At 53.9% G+C, this 17,757-nt stretch overlaps 1 protein-coding gene across 7 annotated transcripts in view; it reads right to left on the reverse strand.

Moving 5' to 3' along the window:
• Positions 1 to 88: 88 nt before the first annotated feature.
• The window catches only part of ASAP2 (ArfGAP with SH3 domain, ankyrin repeat and PH domain 2), a 157,070-nt gene continuing 139,401 nt past the window's right edge, over positions 89 to 17,757 (reverse strand). For 4 of the 7 annotated variants that reach the window (XM_049695908.1, XM_033437466.2, XM_049695909.1 and 1 more), the window contains 10 exons: positions 15,971 to 16,086; positions 14,899 to 14,966; positions 13,612 to 13,725; positions 11,147 to 11,399; positions 8,627 to 8,761; positions 6,963 to 7,131; positions 5,339 to 5,388; positions 4,773 to 4,864; positions 4,207 to 4,329; positions 89 to 2,529 (listed from right to left, as the gene is read on the reverse strand). In XM_049695908.1, coding sequence (XP_049551865.1) covers positions 2,455 to 2,529; positions 4,207 to 4,329; positions 4,773 to 4,864; positions 5,339 to 5,388; positions 6,963 to 7,131; positions 8,627 to 8,761; positions 11,147 to 11,399; positions 13,612 to 13,725; positions 14,899 to 14,966; positions 15,971 to 16,086 — 1,195 coding nt within the window. In that variant the 3' untranslated portion in view covers positions 89 to 2,454. The remainder of the gene's footprint in view (positions 2,530 to 4,206; positions 4,330 to 4,772; positions 4,865 to 5,338; positions 5,389 to 6,962; positions 7,132 to 8,626; positions 8,762 to 11,146; positions 11,400 to 13,611; positions 13,726 to 14,898; positions 14,967 to 15,970; positions 16,087 to 17,757) is intronic. The other 3 variants (XM_049695906.1, XM_012534849.3, XM_033437469.2) reach the window with 3 other exon arrangements.

Here is a 17,757-nt window from a genome sequence, read left to right on the forward strand (position 1 = left end):
CTCATGTTCAGTAGGCTAGTGTATTTTTAAAAGGACTGTTTTTATATATAGTGCTTTACTAAAGATTAAAAACATGAAAAACACCATGTCCATTTAAAAGTATTTTATTTTTTTCCAGTCAAAGGACTAGCTAACAAGAAGAGTAAACTTATTAAACATGCTCTAATTAGGACAATGAAAATAAGAACTGATTTAGGTTATACAGTATATACAGTTGCGCTGCAACTAGACCGAAGTAATCAAGTGAATGAACTGAATATCATACATCTCAGACAGTATCCACCCTGTGGACCGTGGTACCCGCCCACCCCTTCACAGATCACACAGTAACCATTAGTCTGTGGACAGATTTCTGAGTCGCCATCCCTAGAAGTCAGATCTGATGGAGAATGGCACGCCAAATGCCAGAATCCTGCAGCTAAGTTCATGACATGTAAACTTTAAATATAAATAGATATCTACAATGTGTTCCTTTCTCTCAGTTGCTTTTTTTTTTAATTTGCAAAGAGCAAATAACTAGGAAAGGATATTAGTAGGGAAGTTAATATAATTTCTCCTCTGGCAAGAGTAGTATTAATTACTGCACAACAGCACCACCAAATTGTAGATTGGAAAAATATTTCCTAGATATTGATGTACCAGTGAACCTGATATATCAGTTCGGGACTGGTGTTCAAATGCTGATAAGAATCAACTTTAATTCCTTACACAGCTGGCACCAAGTAGTCAAAAGGCTGATTATAAGATACAGATGTGGGAGCGTTGTATTAAAATATACATAGGAAGTGCACTGTGCAAAACATCTGTTTACTTTCTTAAACCTATGAGAGAATTAACTAAATGAAGGGTTCAAAACCAGAAATTAACCATTAGTGAAAACAGATGTAGTGCTTTTAAAAAAAGACTTTAATTACAGATCTAACACATTTTTTCCCAGAACTCTGAAAGGCAGATTGCCATACAACATCATAAAACATTCCAGTTTATTCTGTCTCCCTTTATAACAATGAAAAAATACAATGCAATTTAAAAAAAAAAGCTCTGTACTTACAAGAGTCTTGCATAATAAAGACAGGCTGCTTCAATCAAATGTACCATCATAACAAACACACTAACAGCATCGTCCGTCTCCTTGCTTTCCAAGCCTCTTCTTAAATTTGCTCCTTCGCTTTGGGTAAAAATCTAAGTGGTCATCATATGCCTGTTTATTCTCAAAGAGTGCCAGAATTTCCAATATACCTACCATGAGTCTTACACAATTACCAAATAGAGGTATGATAGTCAAGTTCATTAAACTAATGAATTTTTGATTTTATCATATACAACCTAATCTCTCCACCCCCAGTAGCTTAAGAATGATACGATGGACTCCAATAGTAAAACCGGGATGTTTGAGAGTATTTTATTACCTGGGACCTACAGATTTCTGATATGCTCTTGATTACAAACAAATGGACAGATTAAATTTCAAGACAGTGTAACTACCATTCCTGTTGGTATATTATATAAATACAAGACACTAACTGAGTGGACATTCTCTTGGGCTAGAAAGGGAAGGCAGTGGTACACTCGATAGGAAACAGCAAGTCTTGTGGTAATATGGGGGGGTCGGTCTGCACCACGGTACTCTAGCTGTGTGACGCGGGAGGCTCAGGAAGGCAAATCCCGAACACCTAAAGCATAGAAACTAGTTTAAAGAACTGTTTCGCAGTCCATCAACCTTAGTTTTTAACCAGATTCAGGAAATGCAGTTAATATAATCTGGAACTGAATTAACTGCTGTGACATATGCCATAATAAACCATCTATAGTCGGGTCAAGTAGGCTTGTTCACAACAGGTTACACACACATGCAGGATACACTGATAGTTGCAACCTCACACACCAGGGCTGGAAAGTACAACGCTTATGTATACATTTCCAATAAACATTGGGTGGGTTTCAAAGGAAATCTTTAAAGGTATCTTTAAAGAAAAAAAAGTCTTTAAAGGTGAACTGAAGCATTTTAGCAGAAAGTGCGGGCTGGGTATGGACTTTGAAAGCAACAATTTCCTGGCTTCCTAAAAAGAATTGTGCTGAAGGTCACCAACCCCAGAAGTGGGCCAAGAAAAACAGGACGAATTTCTTTCCCACACTCAAAACATTTTTAGGTTCAACTACTGCTGTAGATTCAGAATCTTCATTATTTAGTTAAAATAACTTTTCAGTTCACCTTTTGGAAATTCAGTTGTTCCTAATAAAAGTGTAGCAATGTTTCATGAAAAACACGAATTATAAAAACAATTCATTGATGTATATAAATTGCCTTTGAGTTTTTAAAGCAGAACAGTGGCCTTAGAGAAAGTGGGCTACCGTACAATACAATTCATGAAACAGGTTATCTGGCAAGAGTTTTGGTACCAATAATGAGACAAGACATAACTTTAAAAAGAAGTGTTTTTGTTCAGTAGCAATTTAGTCAGCAATAAAGTGCACAAATGACACGGGAAATGCTCCTTTGCGACTGGGATCTCCGTCGATGTGGCCGATCTGAAATGAATAAAAGGTTATGTTGTTACACAAATTCCAAATGCTGGAAACTTTGAAGGGCATTACAGCATTTGGAGGGAAAAAAAAAGATGTGTTTGGAAGAATCTCTTCTGGGAAAGAATTACTTGGGTACAACATCTAAACTGTTTTTCCTTTCGCTCCCGTCTCAAATAGTGCCGGCCTACTACCCGCAGGGACTTCTATCCGCGAGGAGTCGGTGTCTGCACACACGCCCCACCTCAGTCCTGGTGGTCTCGGGGGGCAGGCAGCACAGGATCAGACCACCACCCCGACCTCCCTTTTTGGTTTTTTTTTTTTTAAATGGATGAAGAAACAATGTCAGAAGTCTGTGCACTGCCAAGTCACAGAGAGTGGCAAATGTGAGTTGGCCCAAATGTAGTCAAAGCATTTAAGACTTCAGTAAATCCATTTACTTTTGCTCTGGGAAAATTATATAAATTATACCTCAGGTCTGATCTCAACGATGTAAATTAAGTAGTTAAGTAAACATCTAAAACAAAATCACCAAAATTTAAATTATTATCTTTGTGTGTGTGAGGGGGATACCCTGAGATTATAGACAGCATTTACTTTCTTTATAGCTTTCTGATTTGCCACAGTTTTTGAAATGAACAGGTGTTTTCCAGATGCCTAAGCCTGGTGTCAGGCTGGAGCCCCATCCTTGTGGTGGGTTGTACACAAGTGTGAAGGCCAGACCTGTCTCAGGGCCATGTGGGCAGCGGGCGGGCAGAGCCCTGGACGGGCACCAAGGGGCACCAGGAGCTGCCGCCCCCTCTGCCGCCCGTGGTGTCGACTGCGCTGTGTGGAGCAAGGCTGACGGAGGAAGGGGCTCTGGACCCACAGGTACTTGAACCCCTCGAGGGGAGAGGCCACAAGAAGACCCCTGAACCAGCCATGCCAGAGGTGGTGCCAGGCCCCGAGTTGGTTCACAAAGGCCCTGGAGAGAGAACACACAGCTCACCCAGGAGGGTGCCTGGCTAGGGACTCTGACCAACACCCCTTGCCCTTGAGAGAGCGGAGCTGTCTCCGTGAGTCCTGGCTGCGTCCTGGCGGCAAGCATGACCCATCTGATATCTGAGCTCAAGCCCCGGAGCTGGGCCGTTAGCGGCCCCCAGGTGGCAGACGCTGCCAGGCGTGCGGGAGCTGTTTGCACGACTGCCCAGTTTATGACAGCCACCTCTCCCTGGGGGCTGCCGTGCCCGTCGCTGCAACAGTGCTGTGTCACCGCCCTTTCTCAGACGAGCTGGCTGTGGCTTAGCAACATAACCACCTTGCCCAAGGTCACCCAGCCTGACCTTGGCCGGGGCTGGACACTCAGGGTCATCAGGGGAAGCGCCACGCTCATCCCATTCCAGCTCCCACCCGGATGCCACAGCTGGTTTCAGGACCAGCCCGACACCCAGCGTCTCTGCCCTCCGGGTCAGCTCTCCATCTGCGCCCCACTCCACCAAGCCTGCAACGCCGGGCAGAGGCACCACCGAGAAAGCCAGGGCCTCATCTCAAACCCTCAGGTGCGCTCGGCAAACTGCAGCCCATGTGGCCCGTCCGCCCCGACGAGGGAGGACCCCACTCAGAAGCAGGTGCACGGAAAGGGCAGCTGAGGCGCGCGGGGCACAGTGGGCGCCGCCCGGGAACAGACCCCCGGGCCCGACTCACCCACCACTCCTGGTCCTCCTCCCCGTCCACGACAATCACGTCCCCCTCGGAGAAGGTCAGCTCGTCGGGGTTGTCGGCCACGCAGTTGTACAGGGCTTTGACCCGCTTGGGCTTCAGCCTGGTCTGCGTCAGGGAGAAGAGGGCTCACAGCTTAGTGTGTGGGGAAGCGTCTGCTCCAGGGCAGAGAACCGGGCCACTTGGCTTCCAACTGGTCCCGAGGGCCGCCCGCAGGCCTGGGAGCCCACGGGTGTCAAGATGGGCGGCTCAGTGCGCTCGGGGCAGGGGGACTTCCAGGAGGAGGCCAGCCAAGGGAAGAGAGCAGGGAGCGGGCCGGCCTGGTGCCTGGTGGGCACGTGGGGGCCTGTCCTGGAGCCGGAAGAGCCCAGCCCACTGGCTATGGGCTCTGGGTTGCATCCTGCTCCGATCCGAAGGACCAGGTGCCCAGGAAGAAGCCTCCCCCACCCCAACCAGGGCAAGAGGAAGAGTTTCCTCTGAGCCCTTGGACGATAACCCACCCGCTCCTGGCCAGGGCAAAGAGGCAGAAAGGAAGGGGCTCGTCCGCTTACCACCTGTGACTTCCTGGGCATGGGCGCCGGGGGCTGCGTGACCACGGCGTTGGACAGAGGACCCAGAGTTTCTGTCCCAGAGAGATCCACTGCTTTAGGGCCAAAATGAACAGACTTCACAATATGCCCCCTCAGTCAACACCATGAGATAGAAACGACATAAACGCCGTCTCTCATAGCCACAAGGCAACTTGCCTGAGATTTCCTAACTGTTGAGGGAAAGTCCCCTAAAGGCCAAAGAACCTTGTGACTTCCATGCAACCTCCCTAGAGTGTGCCGGCCTGCAGCTGTCACAGAGTGAGGCAGACGCCATAACCTCCTCCAATGACTCCCAGACCCCGCCAGGGCTCCCCCACACCCCCGTCCCCATCGGCAGAGGGGGACAGGAATGCGGGGCGTGGGACAGAGCAGCCCAGGAGCAGGGGCGCCAGAGGTTCTGCGAGGGCAGGGTGGCTGCCAGGGCAGGACAGTGGGCCTGACCCAGGGGTTCACCACAGCTGGAAACACCCTCCACTTTGCCCCCGAGACCCAGCAGAAAGTAGCCCAGTTTCACGTGGAATAATTACCAGGTCCTCTTGGCTGGCCTTTGTTGATCAGTGGGCTTGACTTGTCAGGCCTACAAAGAAGGGGAAAATAGATTCACTGGTGCCCGAGGCCTGCAAGGCACGCTATCGCTCCGCCTCACTCCCTTTTCTAAAGGACCTGTGTTCGAGTTGAAAATGGTTGACCTGATTTCATCACCTGCCATCCAACTACCTCTTTTTTTTTTTTTTTGGAAAAAGGAAGCATGAGAGGTCCAGAGGGCAGCGCTAGATCGAAGGTTCCCGACTCCCAAACCAGGCTCCTCCTGAGGCTCTCCTGTCCCATGTGAGCCTGTTGCCAATGCCCCGGGTCTGGGCTGGAAACTGGGCACCACCAACCAGCTCTAGCCGTGATGTGCCCCATCCCCTCCCCGCGCGGCCTGGGTCTCTTCCTACGTCAGGTGGGGCAGTATCAACCCCAGGGCCCTGGTGGCTCTGCCAGGACCTGTCCAAGCACCACTGGCCCGCGTTATCCATGCCTCTGTACTCTGTGACCCCTGCTGCCTATTAACCACCGTGACTGACATGGCTCAGCACACCCTGCCCCATGAACCCCGGGCCCGGCACGTCCCAGCACCACAGGAAGGGACACGCAGGTAAGGGGCTCCCAGGGCTGGCAGACAGCGGTCTGTTAACTCAGGCTTGCCGGGTGGGCCTGGATAAACGTGTTTCTGTGAGTTGGCATTTCCACCTGCAAAAGGTGTGACACCAGTTCTGTCAACTCTCAAAGTAAGGACAAGTGACAAGAATGTCTGTGATGAGCCGAGAGGAACCCTATTCCAGTTCTCTGCACAGAGCCAGACACACAACTGGGGCCTGACATATGATGGGAGGGGATGGAGGGCAGAAGAGGCAGATGGGGACAAGCCAGGGACAAACGGCTCTCCACACACACACATGTGTGTGTGTGTCCCCAGTTCTGACCACTCAGAGGGCCGGCCTGAGTGCAGTGACACTCCAACAGCAAAGAAGACACTAAGCACCCAGATCTTGGCTTCTAAATGTCATTTCCAGTAAAAAGGAACCATTTTTCCACCATAAAGATCCAGACTGGGAGCCATGAACTGGATTCCTCTGTAGTAAAGGACGGTATTTAGGTATTACGTGTGTCTAAATAAACTTGGAGTCTGAGTTTTGGAAGGTAGCATCCATGTTAATTTCCTGATTTTGCTGGTTGTACTGTGTTTATGTAGGAGAATGTCCTTGTTTGTAGGAAATACATGTCCTGCACTACAGAGGGTCCATGTAGTCGAGATAACCCTGTGAGCGACCAACAAATAAGACCTAGAGGCCTCATGTCTTGAGAACTTTAACTCCCCAAATCCTGGTGTCTGTACTGAACGGAAATCTAAAATCATCACGTGGATATAAGATGTACATCGTATGAAGTTTTTTGCATTTTAAACATTCTTGATTATTTTTTAGACACCTGAAGCATAACCACTTAGTTATGTAATACTTGACCTTAGGGGTCACAGTAGTAGAGACATGGAAGATTTCAAACGTTCAGAGAAACCTCAGCAGGTGAAGTTACGGGGCTGGTGGCCCTGGGAAGCAAGGACAGCCGAGCTGGCCCGGCCCGAGGGGCACGCAGAGGAGCGGCCGTTACCCGGGAGCAGGCCTCTTCTGGGGCAGGCGGCTGGGCAGCTGCGGCGGCAGCGGCGGCGGGGCTTTGCTGGGCGGGAGCCCGGGCTGCGCCGGCTTGCTCTGCTGGCTCAAGGCCTCCAGCACACTGGGCGTTTTTGCTACCGGAGGGGGTGGCGTGGGAGCCAGGGGGTCTGCGGAGAGAGGAAAGAACAGAAACGCGGAGGGTCACACTTCAGGCGCCCCCTCCCAGCCTTCTCACCCGAGGCTCTTGCGATAAGGGCTTCCTTCTTCCTTCCCCTACCTACCTCATAAGGAAAAAACCTACTTTCATTGACGATTTTCGGAAAACAGTGCTGGCGGGGAGTCTTTCCGAGCCTCAGGTTGGGACTAAAATGCCTCTATGAGCCTGGGAGTATTTTCTCAGCTAGAACCCGCTGTGGGTTTCCGCCCTCCACGGGGACCTGGAGAAGCGGCAGCAGGAGGCCCGGCCTGGGTCTGGCGCCGGTCCCGCCCCGGGGCCCCACCCATGCTGCTGGCCGGGCCCCACCCATGCCGCTGGCCGGTCAGTCTGAGGAAAGGCTGCGAAGAACTAGCTGGAAAGGCTCCCGGTCCGCGAGGGGGCAGCGGGACGAGCTGTATCACTCTCTACGTTTCACAGGTGAGGAGGCCGCTGCTCTCCCCAAGCGCACGGGCCAGTGAGGCAGGGAGCCCCGCCTCGAGGCCACGCCTCCTCCCCGTCTCCCCGGCCAACAGCAGCCCTCCCCTCAACGTCCGGCGTTCGTGTCCCGCGGTCGCGGCGGGGGGCGGTGACCTGCCCCGGACCTGGACGCTGATACCCATGGACCCGGCAGCCCCTTTCTCCCAGGGCAGCGGGCGCAGGGAGCCGGCTGACCAGGGAGGGGTCGGCTTAACCCTTCTTTCCTTTTGCCATTCTTCTCTCCTTTCTCGGCTTTAAAGGGAAAGTCAAAAGGCAGACTCTAGCATGCAGAGGTACAGCCCCCGGGACGCCAGACTGCGAGTGCGAAAGTGGGCTTCTGAGACCCGCTGGATGCCCCCCGCCCCAGCGTCCCGAAGACCCCGTGCCCGCTCCGCCTCCAGTGCGCGTACTACACCGACCGCAGCCAGGGCTGGGCTTCTCCCCCCTTAACTCCGGGTAAGGAAACCGGGGGAACCAGGGAAAACCCTCAGCGCCCTCAAAGCACCCCTGAGCCCGCGATGCCAGAGCCCCTCCCTCCTACAGCGTCCAGACCTCGGCCCCCCCTCCAGTCGACCCCCCACCAACCTCGCAGCTGGAAAAAAGCCCCTCCCCTCCCCCGGGTGCTGAGACTCTCACAGACATGTGACACTGAAGGGCAGAGCACAGACCAGATTATAATCCACAGGAACACAGCCCAGCATCGAGAACCACCCAATGGCCAAAGGCAGCCCCAGGGCCAATGTGTGAGAGACAGAAATGCTGCTGAAGTGCTCGGGAGACAGAGCAGGAGAGTGAAGGGCCCCCGTGGGGTGTGAGGCAGACAGGAGTCCGCCGCTGGGGGGCAGCGGCCGCAGGGCTGGGGCCACAGAAGAGCCACAGGCCCCCAGGCAGCGCCGGCAGCCGGCAGCGAGTGGCTGCCGAGAGACCCCCCCCAGCCATCCAGCTGCATAAAGCCCAACAGCGAGAAAGGAAAAAGGAAAAAAACGTACTGGTAGATGTCACGCGGAGAGGGGGCAGCGGTGGATGGACAGCTGGCGGATCTGACGAAGATCGCTGCCGGCTTACACTGTCCACACTTACAGAGTTTGTCTTCCACAGGGCGTTAGCTGAGGAGGCTGGCTGAACTGCACACGCACGCACATGCACACACACGCACGTGCACACGCAGGCATGCACACGCACGCACACGCACGAGCACAGAACAAAAACAGAAACAGAACACTGCATTATTGATCCTCTCCCCTATAAAATGGTACACATGACCCTTCCAGAATAACATTAAGGCCACAAATAGGACGTTGATTTTAAAAAAATTCTTGTTTCTGGTATCTGGAAGACAGATACCAATACACACCGAACCAGCGATGCTCCGGGGAAAATTCCCAGTTGGTCTTCTCAGTCTTACCAATTTTATTTCTCAAATTTAAACACTGTTTGAAGTGGGAAATGATGACCACAGTGAGCCTCCTGAGCACTGCACTCGGGGACAGGACGTCTGCTTGTCTCTACCCATCTCAGTCCTCCCTGTGGGGTCACCACCTCGCACAGGGGGGCACCTGTCCTCAGAGCACGTGGAGAGAAGGCTGCAAATCAAAGACACCTGGTGAGGGGCACACGTTTCTGGCTGAAAGTCAGCTCAGGTGGCACACCAGGGAGATGGCACTGTCCTGGCCACACCCTTCCTCTGCCCACAAAGCTCCTCCTCAGGGAGCAGCATCTGCTCAGGGCACAGGCATGACCGTGTCCGAGGCTGGGCCTGGAGATGGAAGCAGGCCACACCCGCACAGGGCCCACCCGGGGTCAGAGGGAGCCTTCACACGTCTGCCGTGGACAACGTCCTCCTCCATGCAGGGCCCGAGAACATCAATCCCGTCCTGCTTGTTGTGTGGGGACTCCTCGTGGATCGAGCGTGGAACAGACGGAGAACAAAGGTACCCTTTGGGGGGCTGGCAGGGATGAAGGGTAATCTCCGTCACCAAAGGAAGAGACAGAGCTAACGGTGGGAGTGGCAGAAAGAAATGGGGGGAAAAAAACCCAAACTTTCTCATCCTAAGATTTTAAGAAAACAAGAAATAGAGGTGAACAGCTTTCTATTCCTCTTATATGGCCCAACAGAGCAAAATAAAATCTTTCCTAACATGGCACACAGTCAGTAAAAGTCACCAATGGGGTGGAGATAAACACAGCACTGGGATCTGGGCGGAGGCAACGAGACGCACCCACAAGGCCCCAGCCACCGCAGCGGCCCCCGCCTGCCCGGGCCCCTCGCAGCTGGGGGACGTGACCTCCTTCCTTGCTGAGGGACCTCCCGGTCAGGCCTGGGTGCCCTGGACGAACGGACCCTGTGGGCGGTGACGGGCGGGTTTCAGGGGTCTGCCCCGTGCAGCGTGGGTCCGCTCCTAAGGCGTGTGGCTCGGTGACCCAGACAGGAGGCTCATTAGCCTTCTCTGCCTCCCTGAGCACTGGGGGCAGAGCCGTGTGGGAGGGTCTGCAATACACTCAGAGCAGCTGGGGGGCGGCGGTGGGCACAGCCACCCCACACTGTGAGCACAGACCCCACAGGACGGCAGATGTGCGCACTCCTCCCTCCCGGGGCTCGCAGCACCACGGTCACGCGCCTACACGCCTCTGCCGGAGAGCAGCTCCCGCGCAAATGCAACTTGGGATTTACTTTTGGGACCACCATCGGCCTACAGCAGCCGTGGGCCCAGACATCACGCCCCATGGAGGTTCCTGCCCCCGGTCCCCTGGGAAGCCCTCTGGAGGCCCCAGCCCAGAGCTGGCCTGGCTACTTGCGGGACCTGCTTCAGGGAGCATCGTGGCCAGTGGGCCTTCAGTGCTGGGCAAATCACTAAACCTCTGGGGGCTTAAGTTTCCATTTTTATAAAAACAAGAAACAGCATCTGTTGAGTCAAACTCACTGTGCTGCGACTGAGGTTAGCACAGGAAGCTTTGGCACTTAAGGCGCTGGTAGGACCCTCGGGGACTATTTCGTATTTTTAGTTAGGCTGAGCACCGTTTCCCAAATTAGCATCTCTTTATCCTTCATTTCATGGGGATCACAGAGATAGGAAATAATCGGATGCCACAAGCTGGCCGAGTACAGGTCGGAGAAAGATGAAAAGGGAAAGAATGAAGGCAAAGGGAGTGGTAGAGAGGGGCGGACCGCAAAGAGAAAAGGACCAGGAAAAAGGTCTGCAGGAAAACATCCAGGGACCAGCAGCAGGTGCTGACCCCTCCATCTCAGGCCTACCCTGGTGGCGTCCCTGCATCCCTCGAGTCACACGTGCCACACCCCTGCCCAGAACGAGAATGGAGTCAAGACACTCTACCACCATCCCAAGAATGACGGAGTTCTTTTAAGAAGCAAACAACGTAAGTACAAAACAAAGGACCCCAAATGAAAAAACATGTCCTGAAGCTGGCCCGCACAAAGCAACTACAGCTTCCCCAAAGCAAAATCCCAACGACACCGCTCGTGCATCCAGGGGCCGCCAACAGCTCAGTACCTTTGGCAACGTTCCGCGGGGGCAGCGGGGGAGCACTGGCGGCGCTGGGGGCCGCAGGCTGGGCGGGCGGTGGGCTGCTGCTCAGGATGGCTCCGTACGTCTCGTTCTGCAAGATGCTGGGCACGAAGCTCCTCTGCTTGTCCTTGGCCAGGCTGGCGGCGTCTCTGGCCAGAGATGCTGCGTTGGACTGCAGCTGGCTGGAGCCCAGCTGGTAGAAGCTGACGGGCCGGTCTTCTCGCCGACTGGGACTGGGCTGCGGGGGTAGTGGGCGGAGGTGTGTGAAATACAGACGCGCTGACCTCTTGGGCACAGTTACTGACGTACTGGGTACAGCCTCAGGTACAGCAGTCTAACACCTGGGCACGGTGCATTTTTACTGTCACATGACAGCCGCAAAACCTAAAACTCACTCTTACCATGTCCCTTAACGGAAACACACACACGAAAAAAAGCCATGATTTACAAAAACTTACAATTCTTCATTCTGTGAAGAATTTAAAATATAAGCTGTTTCACCTTGACCATCCAGTTACCTCAGCCTAGCTCTGTATTTCACTGCGTGTCCCCTCCGTAAACATCCTTCTCTGATGGCAGAACAGTGCAGCTGCTCTAGGCACGCACGGCCACAGCGGATCCCCAACCGCCATACGGCTAATTCGGGGGAGATCAACGTCTTCTTCCCATAGGAACTGGAACTCTTAAGAGTCCTCTAACTCAGGGGTCAGCAAATCACGGCCCATGGGGCCACAACCCGTTCTTATAAAGTCTTATTAGACAGCAGCCACGCCCATCACATCATTTGCATATTGTCTGTGGCTGCCGTCAAGCCACCCTGGCAGAGCTAAGGAGTTGCAACAAAGCCTAAAACATTTATTATCTGGCCCTTTACGAGTCTGCTGACCCCTACTCCACCTGAAAGCCATGTGCATGGAACCATGGAATTAATTAGATGGAACTTGTATTTGAAAGTCAGCTTCGTTATAATAGCTGTGATCTTGAGCAAATTAACCTTCCTGATCCTATTTCTCATCTGATAAGTGGGGCTAACTTTATTCTTTTATTTTTATTTTTTGGTCTCGCCACGCGGCATGCGGGATTCTCAGTTCCCCGACCACGGACTGAACCTGGGCCCTTGGCAATGAGGGTGTGGAGTCCTAACCACTGGACCGCCAGGGAATTCCCCAGTGGGTCTGACTTTAACTGCCGGCACTGTGCCCGGAGCTTAGCAGGTATCAGTATCGGCAGTCACCGCCTCCTCCCCTCACAGGACCGCCCGCCCGCCCACCTGGCCAAGGCTCTGGCCAACCAACGGCTCACGCCCAGCTCCAGTACGAGGAGCTCAGTGGCCAGTGGCTCTTCATACACAGTTTAAATTCCAACAAAGCCCATGGCTGTGCAAACCACCACCCGCCGCTCTCTGCTGAAGGGGTGGGGACGAGTGTCAGCGCCGCTGCCGGGCTTTCACTGGGTTCACGGCACCTGCCGAGTCACTGCCTGCACAACCCCGGGAATGTGACGTGTGCCTGACCAAGAGGCACTCGCTCCAGGGCAGGTGCCCTTCTCCCCTTGTAAAGGCAACTCTAGCGTGAAATAGCCAGCTCCCCTCACTTTGATACTGTTTTACGGCTAACTCGGAAATTTCTTATTCCAAGAAACCATAAGTACGGATACTAACTGCTCCATAAACCGGGATAGTCCAATAGGTTTCGGAAATGCCATATATAAATAATCAGACATCAATACACATCAGGACATTAAAATCCTACAGTAAAAATTAAAACGTTACACCCGGCTTTCCCACTAATTTCACAGCAGCTAGGCGTATGGGCTTTGGAGTCAGTCTTCCTGGGTCTGACTCTGAGCCTCGTGTGAAGGTGGCAGCCTTCCAGGGGTGCCCTCAAGTGCACGAGACAGAGAGCGTCATGAGGAGAGGCTGGACCAGGAGGCAAGAGCCCCAGGTTGGTCTCCAAATACTGGCTTCCCTGTGGCCAAGACATCCCCTCTCCTGAGGCCTGAATGACCCCATCTAATAAAGGAATGAGTTGGACCCAATGATCTCTAAGGGTCAGTGACTTCAGCGAAGGTTTTAAAGATCAACTAGGTGAACATGGTTACTGCTTCTGGGGGAAGCTGGCTCTTTATCACATTATCCATAGAGAGAGAGCTCCCTCTAAAATCCCCCAAAATCCAAGGCTCTCTCTATCTTTCCTTCGTATCAGAAGGCGAGAAGCTGCCTCTGATTACATAGTTATTGTTCGTTCATAGTCACGTCTGTAGGAGCTGGGAGACAGGAGGCAGTTATGGGAAGGGTAAAACCACAAACCTACTGAGATCACTGGAAGCAAAAAGTAACCCGTATTTCGTTTTCTGCAAACAGCTCTCTACCCTAACTACAGGCCAGGACCCACGCCGCTCTGAAGGCCGCTGATCGGGACACTCTCAGCGCTCCACAAGCTGGCACAGACCTGCAGCTTCTCATCCACGTCGTCATCGCTCTCATCCAGGTCTTCATGGAGCAGTCGCCATTCATACTCGACGTGAACGTGAGAATTAAACCTTCCAGATAAGGCTTGGGTCAGCTGAGAACAACAAAGCACTGTCGGTGACGCTGTTCAAATACTCGGCCTTGTAAAGCGGGTGTCCACCAAGATGGCCAAGAGGTAGCGGGCAGGGAGCCTGCACCCCAGTATGAGGCTGGCTTATACAATTCGCTGCGTCTCAGGTCAAGCCCCCACACTCCCTAATCCACAGATAACCTTGAAGCTCAACCCCGACCACCCCCATTTAGCGCTCTGTAAGCTGCAAAGTTGCAGCACGCAGCCAGGGGGTTGAGATCTAAAGGGTGACGGTCAGCCTGCCGGTACCCACAACTGCACGCGGGAGCATCTCAATCTGAGGAGAAGGAACGTGTCCACTAACTGTTAACCCCGCTTTTCCTGACCAGCACGAGGGAATGAAGCCCTGCGGAAAATGACGTGAATGACCAGCTTCTCAATTCTCTCCAGGAAGGTAGACAGCTGGTTCCATTCTAGGTGCACAGGAGAGAAGTTAATCCATGAGATAAATGGGCGCCTTAGCACATTAGGGTCTGACTTTTCTCCAAAGCCAGACAGCAGCCATGTGGTCTTGGGCGACTTACTTAACCCTTCCGTACCTGTCTCCTCATCTGTAAAATGGGGTAACAGTAGGTACCCATTAATTAATGCTTTACGGTAATTATCAAGATTAAATGAGTTATTGGACATGAAGTGCTTAGGATAATACCTGTTAGCAGTCCTACAGCTCTGCAGCACCGACTGTTAATGGTGCCATGGACTGAGCACTTACTCTGTGCCCACTGCTCTGCAGAGTTCAACAACGATTCCCCCCAAAAACCTGCGAACTGGTATGCCTGAGCCCCCTTCACACACAAGGCAACGGCGGAGAGAGCTGGCGTGACCTTCCCAAGCTGCAGCGGTGGAGCCCCCTGTAAACCCGGCCTGACCCAGAGGGGCCTCAGCTCCACTCACCCCAGACGAAGCCAGGGCCGCCGTCAACATGCGCCACCAGCACATACTGACTCGTGTTCCGAGTGTCACCACAGGGGGGGATGGTCACCTCCTCTCTAAGGGGCCCCAGGACACCTTCTCCAAGCCATCCCCTCTAGGCCACTGGGATCTGCTCAGGACCCTCCTGCAGGCTCCGAGAGAGCCCTCCCCAGGGAGCGGCGTCCCCAACCCCACCCTGTCCGTGCCGGGTGGTGGGACACTCACCAGCTCCTCACAGCGCTCGTGCCTGAGGCGCTTGGCGATGTCCAGCGGCGTCTCTCCTGACTCGTTAGCTAAGAGGCGGGGGAACGAACAGACGTGTTACGGCAAAAGCAAGCAGAGGTCTGACACTGAAAGGCAATTAAAGAGAACCCGGCGAAGCAGCACCAAACGGAACTAAGCACGACTCACGAAGCCCAGCTAGTTCGCCCCAGTCGGTGCTGAACTGTCCTGAAATCGTACAAAACTGCAGCAGTGTGCAGTCGGTAAGGTTTTATAAGACAAGGTCTGAGCTAATCTAATGAAGATAAAACCACTGAAGTAGCCAACCAGTGGAAATAAATATCCAAGGTACAAGTTGTTGAATAAAGCAGTTCACGGTAATTCTCTAAGCAAAAGCACTGCTAATCTAGTTCCAGGCATCCGACTGTAGAAGACTTTACACCTCCTTTTAAGCAGTCTGAAGATTTGGAATTGTGTATTTTCTTCTAAATGAGCCTCAGTCAATGAGATTTGATGATTAATTAAAAAAGAAAAAAACCCAACTTGGCTCGCAAGCAGGCATGTGCCTTCTTTCTGCTCGTTGCTCTCTGTTTAACAGTTCTTCAAAAGCTCCACCTCAGGACAGCATCACAGCCGGACACCCTCGGGCTAGACTGTGCCTGGCCGGCTACAGGTCAGGGTCCCACAGGGGAGGGAGGGATGAAGGCCAAGCAGACGTGGGTCCCTCGTGGAGGAGGCTTGGTGCCAGTGAACGGAGGGGCAGTGAACAGTGACTCTCACCAGTAAACATGCCCACCCAGAGCCAGTGAGGGGCTCAGCATGATCCCAGGTGGGGGTCAGGAACAGGAGGGCGAGATGCCCAAACCTGGTCCAGGTCACCTGGGTACCAGCGACAGCTGCAGGGCCATCCTCTGCCTCTCAGAAAATGCCTGCACATGACGGCAAGCCTACAAGACAGCAGAGGGAAACTGCTGATGAGCACGAGACCACAGCAGGCTTGCAGGGCGGGACTGACTCCCCGGCTCTGCCCAGAGCCCCGCACCAGGACTGCACGGTGCGGCGCGGGGAGGCTCACCGATGCCGATGGAGGCCTTGCCCCGCAGCAGCAGCTTCAGGCACTCGGCGCTGTCGGTCAGGCAGCAGTAATGCAGGGCCGTGCTGCCCTTGCCCGTCTGTTTGTCCAGGTTCCCACTGGCAAGGACGGGAACAGAGAAAGAGAACAGTGAGGCACAGGCCAGAGGACTGGGGCTGCCCGGGCAGGGACTCTCAGCTCGGCCAGGGTGGCTTGAACGCAGCCACAGATAATATGCGAACGATGGGCATGGCTGCTTTCCCTCCCCGGGAGAGGAAGCCAGAACTCGGGTTCACGGAGGGCAGGGTTTCTCTCAGTCCTCCTCCGGGGTGGGGGGCCCACAGCACCAGCCCTGCCTGTGGGCAGGAGGAGGCCTTGGCTTAAGGACATCAGGGAATAAACAACAGTGGCAGAGCCCGCCAGAAACGGAGCAAGGCACCTGTGCGCACCTGAGCGGGGGCACGGGCAGGTGAACCTGGCATCCCTCCCCTTCACTGGCAGTGCCTGTCTGGGCCTTAGGAAGCCTGCGTGACTTGCCCAGTCTGTCCCACACAGAAGGACGGGGTGAGCTTTTCTCATCTTACTAACAACACTCTTGCCAGGAAGGGGAAAAGCCGCTCTTCCAAAGTTCGGAGTCCCCAGGCTCCTCTGAGCTGCCCTGAAAACAGGCTATGGGGGAACCGTGAGGAGACCACAAAGATTCTTCCAACACAAAACAAAACCAGGAGATCCCAGGACAAGCCACTCACCCCACTGGTGGAGGTGGCCCTGGGCCTGGACAGACATGTGGGAACAGGAGTGTGCCCATCAGGAGGTGATGCCCGCAGCTCCCATCAGCAGGAAACCAGCCACACATACTCCTTCCTCCCGCCCTCCCTTTCTTTTTTAAAGCAGCTACGTTTTCAGTGTGAAAAAGGAGCCTCGCTTCTGATCTCCCCTCTACTCCTGCTGTCCTCCTCCCATTCTGGAAGAAAAGAAACCAGGATTCCGCTTCTCCTGCCCCCGAGAATTTGCACTGAGGGGGATGGTACCGCTCAGCTGCTCACGGAGCTGGCCCCTGCCACGCTGCTGGCGCTGGGACAGCATTCGGGCTCCATCAGAGGACAGCTTCCCCCAGGCATCCAGAGAACTCCCAGCTCCCGGGGAAGGAGCTGCCTCCCAAGCTCCTCTACCTCTGGCCATTTCTTCTTCTGAAGACAGCCGGGAACGGCAGAAGATACAAAATGCAAAAAATCTCTCCTTGCTTCTGCACTTTGGGATCTTCTATTCCATCTGAAGCCAATTCCTGTGGCTTTTAACCAGCACCGCCCCCTCCAGCAGCCACCCACCCACCCACGCCAGGCTCAGGCAGGCAGGATGCTCCTTGCCGGGGCTTCACCACTGGCCTTCAGCTGCCAGGAAGGCCCCGCACCAAGCGAGGCAGAACGCACCAAATGGGACTGCTGGGGCCAGGGACGCCGTCTGCGCATGTCCTCTCTAAAGTCAACTTCTAATTAAAAATAACAGCTTTTCCAACCACGCAGAAAGCCCACCACCCCGAGCTGCGGTTTACAACGTCAGCTCGGCCAGCGGCTGGAGGAGGATCTCTGCTTCCTGCTTCCCTCTCGCTCTGCTCAGGGTGCCCCGCCTGGACCTCGTGGGACCCGCACCTTACGGCACAAGCAAAGGGGTGGTCGTGGGGGCCACAGACAGAGGCTGCTTTCCCGGGGCTCGGAATTCAGCAGGGCTATCGACGGGGCATCTCCCTGAGTCCCAGACACTAGAGGCGGGACCTCGCAGACCCCGGGAGG

Source organism: Orcinus orca, chromosome 13 (assembly GCF_937001465.1).
Source record: "Orcinus orca chromosome 13, mOrcOrc1.1, whole genome shotgun sequence".
NCBI lineage: Eukaryota > Metazoa > Chordata > Mammalia > Artiodactyla > Delphinidae > Orcinus > Orcinus orca.